Raw genomic sequence first — 7,770 nt, forward strand, 5'->3', positions numbered from 1 at the left:
TAAAATAAAATAATTAAGATAAATAACAATTTTTCATTAATTATCATTGTGATTAACCTTTTTATATTTATATTACTGATTTACACAATTTCTTGACGCTGGTTTTTTTATCTCTAATGAGGTTTAAAAGAGTATTTATTTAATATTTAGAAGCAAAAAAAGCAAAGTTAACGAAAGTAAAAGCAAAAAAGGAGAAAAGAAAACAGCAAATAGTAAATAACAATAAAAACTACCCCGAACTGTACGTTAAACTAAGTCATTCTAAGCTTTTAAAAAAAACTAATTTTAAAAAATATAAAACGAAAGAAAAAAAAATAGTACAATGAAAAAAAGAAAGATTTTTTTTTTTATTTCACAGGGAGAATAAAAACTATTTTGGCAGATAAAAATATATAGTTTTCAATAATTATATTAACTGATCAACTAAATTAGAAAGGTTTTGGTACGAAATCTCGAAAATCATTACACAAGACCGACAACAAAATCTCGACAATCCAATATCTTGACAAGTCAAAGTCCTGACAAGTCAAAATCCCGACAAACACATTTAAACTAAATATTACATATTGCAACAAATTATTTTATTAGAACACACATCACAAAATTGTCGATATAATGACTTGTCAGGATTTTGGATTGTCGAGATTTTGTTGTCGATCTTGTGTTAGTCGTGCAAGTGGCTGTCGATATTTTGATCGGATACCATTAGAAAATATCAATACTCAGTAAAATAATCATGGTAGTATGCAAACATATATATATATGTATATATATATTTTTTATATTATTTAACAATGATGAAATAAATTCTAATATAAATAAAGTAGACATCATGTTTATATAGTATATTACTAATATTAATAAGGATTAAGACTTATAAGTATTTAGCTTTATGATCTGATGATTCTAATTCTCAACCTTATTTGCAAAAAAAATGATTATGAATTCATTAATTTATGCTTATTTATTTAATTTGTTAAATTTAATATCGTTATTATCCATTAATATAATACTAGATTTTGCAAACAAAAATTGGTACAAACAGACCACACCATAAAAGGAATATTTGATCATTTTTGAATAATAGAATTAGTTTTGCAAACAAATATATATATAAGTATAAAATTAGCAATCAAATGAATAGAAAAGGTATGATTTAAATGTTCACAAATATCAGAAAAAACTAATGATCACAATTTTACCATTAAACAGATATTGTGTTAGAATTCCAAGAAGTAATGAATATAGGATAAATAAACAGCAAATTATGTCAATAACTGAAATTATATTCGGATAATTATAGTAGTGATAAGAGGGTTTATTGTGTATATTAATCTATAACAAAACGTTACTTTTTGATAATTCTGAATTAATCTTTTTATTTAATAAAAAGTAGAATATAATATAATGAAATTACAATCAACGAATATGATAAATTTAATAGGTTAAAAAAGATAATAAAAATCTGTTATTTGCAATGCAAGATCCTTCAAAATAATTCTACTATTAAGCTAATTTACAAATTACATGTAAAAATATAATTAATATATTGTAATATTGTAATATTTTTGTTATACTAACAAACTTGTATAATCTGCATGATCCTAATTCCTAATACTTTTCAGTCGTACATATATATAACGTTAAAAGTATATTAATAATAAGCCTGCACTATTTTCATGAGTTATTTTGGACAATACCCTACAAAAAAAATAGATCTATATTAAATTCTTATTATAAATAATGCAAATGATATAAATGATGGTTGCTGCGAAATTTTGATACTGTGCTGCGCCTTTTTTGATGATTTTCAAGCCGAATTTTCATCATCCGGTAAATACTGTCCAATCCTCACTGAAGTCATTATACAAGCGGGGTAAAAATTATTATTTTCCATATAAATAAAATAAATGACGCTCATTCTCGTCCTGTAACTTTACATGCGGATTAATAGTATATTTTTTGTTTACAAAATTAGCCGTTAGAATGGATGAAATTAAACTATGCAGATTTTCATAGACCGATATTTTTATTAGCCATAGCAATGACACATAATAAAGTGGAGTAAAAGAATAAATATTTTGTAGGAAAAGTTTAAATAAAGCTTATAAAGTGGATTAAAAATGAAATTTATAGAAACCTTATTTATGATGTTATTAATTAATGCATGATCAAAAGCGTCAGAACGATAACACTTTTATTGGATGTGGGGTCACAGGGCCCCTCATTGATTGGTGAAAATGGCCACTATGTGGCCCATTTTCATCCAATCATTCGGTCCTGTGACCGATATAGCTACTCTTCCATCCAATAATATGTATAGTTATTAAAGTAAATAAATAGATTTGTACTTAAATATAATACCTGAATCTTCATTGGTTATTATTTTGGAAAACAATAGATTTTTCTACTCGTATAGTAGGATAACAGGTGATTAATACCTTCGTATCTATAAAAGAATTTTCTTAAAAATAATTTACTCTTTACCTGGTAATATGCTAAAAAAAATTTACTTAGCATCTATTGAAATGCTTGTATAATTTTTCAGCTGCTGGTCTTTTTATCAACATCTTTTCGTTAACCCTACATATTTACCCTCCAAGTCCAAAAATTGTTTTTGGATTTCTGTATCGTTAAAAATATTTGGCACCCTCACGAATTTTTGGATTTAATCCTTGACAAATATTTAAGGAAAGATTAAGATCATAAAATTTCTTATGAGTGTTACAACTTACAATTAAAAGTAGAAATTTTGTTCAGTGAAATTAATAATCAAGCTAAACTTGGATGATTTAGAATGCTACTTAATACATACCCAGCCGTCTAGTTAAAACAGTAGCCACAAACTTTATAACTTGCTTCTATGATACATAAATATATTTCATATAAAATATTATTTTATACTCGTATTATATTGAAATTTGGTATTTATAAAAGCGTATTATGGAAAAAGAGAATGTAGAAATGGAGTTAGCACTCACAGAAACTCCAGGAATGCAGTTCAAAACATCAGGAAAACGAGCAATGAAACTCCTTCCACAATAGGAACCAAAACTACCGCTCATAAAGAAGGCAAATATTGTGGTCAAGTTTCTGGACTCAGAAAAGTTCCCAACATTAACAAAGTATGCAAATCAAATGATTCGAGATATGAAAAAAGATAATATTCTCAGTGGCGTAATTGGACATGATATTATTATTAGAGTGGTTATAACTGTATCAAATATAAACATTGGTGATATCATTCCTAAAGAGTCATACATATACGCGATGATTTTATTAAATAATCATTACTTAATGTCAAAACATATAGTGATAGGTGTTCGGGCTATTTCTCTAATCATGATTCTTATACATTATTTCTTTTCAAACTCTATAAGTTTACAAGCAACGGCAAATACGACCCCAGGTGGGATTGATACTCTTAACAGGTTTATTTTATTCGAACAATTCTGAGTAAAAAAAAAGAGATAATTGATCGTGAAAGTCTCTTGCACCAACAAGAAGAATATGCGAATAAATTGGAACAAATGAAATTAGAAATTCGGAAAACATTAATCAAACATATTAAGATGGAAAACAAAGTTTACCTTAGCGCTGAATCCCAATGTTTGCAAGATGAGCATGATAAATTTGTGGATTGCATACGATCTTTTAAGAAAAATCTGGATGACCAATAAAGGCAATGAATTTTTAGATATAATTTATTTATTTAAAGTACTGAAACTTATATATATTTTACATGCTTTATTCATATAAATAATGAACTCTTTTCGCTCTTTTCTTTTTTTTTTACAACAAAATGGATAAATTATAAAATTTTATTTTACTTGCCTAACGATTTGATTATGAATTTTACATGTTGTTGGAAAAAAAATTAGCTTGTAGTTTAACATTACAGTATATGTAAAATAGTTTAACATATTCATCCAAAAAGAGAAATATAGCTATGTTACATATGCGCAAAATAACCTTTTAATAGTATATTTATAATATGAATTTAATATATATAATTTATAAAAAACATAAATAAAGTATTTAATACTCAATTAATAAATAAAAAAACATTCATATTAATTCGCAGTTTAGTTTTATTTAATTCTGTTAGAAATCAAAATAGGCAATCTTACAAAATTTTTGATATTTTGATATTTTAATATACTAATATAATACTAGTGTAAAATATGAATAAAAATAATTAAAGGAATATTGCAAAGTACTAATGACAATTATATATTATATTCTTTAATTACACCCTCATCAAAATATTTTTTTATAATCTTATTATGTTCTGTAAAGTTGTCTTTATCACTCCAAGGGTTATTAATAATATCGAAAATGAGTGGTGGTTTTCTTTTTTTCCAATTTTCAAAAAATTTTTCTAATCCTTCAGTTGTAAATATTGAATTTTCTATTTCAATAAATGAATATTCACGTAAAGTTTCTGGTGAATAATCTAATATAATTTCTAATAGTTTGTCACCATTATGTTCTTCACTATCCAATGAAAAACACATCATCTCTAATTGTGTACAATTTAAAAAGATTTCTTTTAAATCTTCAAAATTTTCAGGTTCAATATTAATTGTTAACCTTTTAATCTTAGGGCAACATTTAGAAATTGTTATAATTAATTTTTTAGTATAAATAGGATCATGAAAATTCTCTTTAAGTATATTAATCTCAAAAATATTTCCATTAGATTTTTCAATCAACATATAATCTTTAGTAATAGATAAATCAGTATCAAAATATATTTTTAGATATTGAAGATTTGGAAATGAAGCAATTGATATATATTCATCCCAATCTTTCATGGTGGAACCTCCAAATATTAAAACAAATTTTTCATCACTAATAAGTTCTAAATATTGTAAATTTATCAATGATGTAAGAATTTTAGGTGATAGTAATCTAGTAAATGGTCTTAGAATGAATTTTTTTAATGTTGAAGCTTTCTGCATAATTATATCACTCAATGGTCTAAATTTAAAGGATCTTATTTTATCTTCATACAAAAAATCTATGCATAATGATTGTAAATTTCTTTGAATATTAATGAAATCAACTAAATTTTCAATATCTTTATCACAATTTTTTAATTCCAAGTGTTTAATATTTTGACAAATTTGTATTATATCAAATAAATTTCCTGTTGGCACAAACATAAGATTAATTTTTAATGTACATAATTGAGAAAAGCAAGTAGTTGCTCCTTGATATTTGAATAAAGGATGTGATGTTTTACAATAAAAAAGTTTTAATCCTTTACAATTATTTATAAATAGCTTATAAATTTCTTGGTCCAATAAATACGTCTTATATCTTACCCCAACATAATTATATCCTTTATTATCATCATAAAATAATGCATATGATAAATCATTGATTAAATCTGGTGAAATTTGAGTGAAAAAGCTAATATAGTTAAACAATGGTTTATTATCAGAAATTTCAGTTAAAGATAATTCAGGGATATTATCAGATAGAAATTTCTTTGAAGTATTTGGTAGTAAGAAAAGTATCATATTATGAAGTTTAGAAGGTGAAAATCCTTTTAGAGAAGATGGATTTTTCCATAATATTGGTATAGCTATACGACACCACTGTCTATTTACCAAAATGCATGAATATAAAGATGATAAATCATATTGTAATTCATTAATAATAATTTTAAGACAATCTTCAGTAATATGTGTCATTATTTTTGAGTAAAAAAACAAAATTAATAAAAGTTCAAAGATAAAAAAGGTCAAAGATAAAAAATTTAGGATAAAAAATTTAGGAGAATATATACTGTATGAACTTGTATAAAATGATAGTATAAATAATTGTAATTATAAGCCAGTTGGTTCAAATTTGACCACAGTAATTCTCTCATGAAATGATGTAATTCCTTCTTATGTTTCAATTATACAAGTTTTATAACAAACTAAGTTTTATTGATTAAATAATCTCATACAAATATTATTCATAATATAATTTAGTGTATCATATTGTTATTCAATATATCATAATTATGAAAATGATTTCATTAATAGTCATTGTAGAATCATGATTAGCAAGCCTAATTAGTCATGAGAAGACACACTAACCTGTTTTTTTTTTTCATGTATAACAAAAAACATTCATTTTCCCTGGAAAGAAACTAAAAATTTACCATTCTATCAAAATAAAATAAAAAAGTTTAATCACATTTTTCACTTTTTTTATTGTTTGATCAATTATAAATCTTATAAAAAAAATCTTTTATAAAAATTATAAAAGAATACTTCGCTTCTTGTACTGTATGGTTTAATTATTATTCATTTCAAATTCGATATTTTTTTTTTATTTGATCAATTTGATTATTGAAATATTTATAAGTAATCAAATAACTTTTAAAATAAATTTGAAAGTTAAATTTTAACCAAATACAGTTAGAGGGAATTTATAACGAAATTAAAAAAAAAGTTAATTTTTTAATAAGTATTATGTTCGTGAATTGTGTTCTATTGTAATCAACCAAAAACTTCATTTTTAAACAGTTTCAACAAGATTTTAATGAGATTATAGATAAAATTTACAAGATGCTTAATTAAAAGCAAGAGATTACAGAAAAGTTATAGAATGGATTCCTTATAATAATTTAAGAGATATAGTTCAATATCAGGCGAATTCAGCGTTGTTTATCAGGCTAATTTGTTAGGTGGGTATCTAAATGAGTGGAATAATACACAAAAATGGAAGATGAACTTGAGGATGAAATACAAAACATGAAAATATTATATCGCAGGTAATCGCAACTCATTGATTATTTTGAATTCTGTAATGTCTTGTCTGTCCTGAAAACAAAATTCAACAATGGAAAATTTTTATATTAAATAGTCTTACAACGGTTACCATCAAGTGATCATCTGGAAAGGCTGACGGATACACTACAAAGAAAGAAATCAAAGAAATCGAAGAAATCTGACAAAGGAAATCTAAAAAATTCAATCTCGATCTTTTATTAATAAGGTTAATCTGTCAGCAGAACATTTTGTCAAAAAATGAGTCTAGTAATAAAAGGTTTAGCATAGTACCAATAGGTACTCCCTTTCATATGCAAAGAAATTTAGAATTCACTAAATTAAAAACTGTTCCTTTTTTAATATTATAATAAATCTTACAAACCGGCATTAAATTGTGTATGGAAAGATTTAGACGTGATTTTGTTCACATAACTTTGGAGATTTTGAAGTTCCTGAATACATGTATAACGTAGATTTTAACAAAATCAATGCAGTAATTCGTTTTTCCTTCTTAGGCTTCTAACGCCTATTTTATCTATTTTATGCAATATTAATAACTTAAAAACTGAGTAACAAATCCGTTCAAACCACCTGAATTATGAATAGAATCAACTGGTTTTGAATATCAATCATTATTATCATAACTGACAATACGTTATATGGTAACTTTTTTTTTCGGTAATTACTATTTAAGAATTGTGTGAAGTAAGATATGTTTAATTTATAAAAAATCCTGAGAACTATTTAAACTTTTGGTATTTACGTATTAATATCGCTTGTCAATAGTTTTTAGAATTTTTTTTAAAAAGAATGTTGTACAGAAAATCTTATCTAAATTGAGTTTGTGCAATCGAATATTCGAAATTGCATGAAAGACGAATATAACTAAATGTAGTCTAGCAAATTTTATCAAATGATGTAATAAAAGAATATTTTAGAAATTATATTTATATACCTTACAATTCAAATATAACGAAGTTTTTTTTTTTAAAAAAAA

At 24.5% G+C, this 7,770-nt stretch overlaps 1 protein-coding gene across 1 annotated transcript; it reads right to left on the reverse strand.

Moving 5' to 3' along the window:
• Positions 1 to 4,229: 4,229 nt before the first annotated feature.
• Positions 4,230 to 5,702, reverse strand: OCT59_005789 (uncharacterized protein; the record flags this gene model as incomplete). Its single annotated transcript, XM_025326475.1, has 1 exon — positions 4,230 to 5,702. One exon carries the CDS (start codon positions 5,700 to 5,702, stop codon positions 4,230 to 4,232), a length of 1,473 nt encoding a protein of 490 aa, XP_025175949.1.
• Positions 5,703 to 7,770: the final 2,068 nt, after the last annotated feature.

This window comes from Rhizophagus irregularis, chromosome 14 (genome assembly GCF_026210795.1).
Source record: "Rhizophagus irregularis chromosome 14, complete sequence".
Lineage (NCBI taxonomy): Eukaryota > Fungi > Glomeromycota > Glomeromycetes > Glomerales > Glomeraceae > Rhizophagus > Rhizophagus irregularis.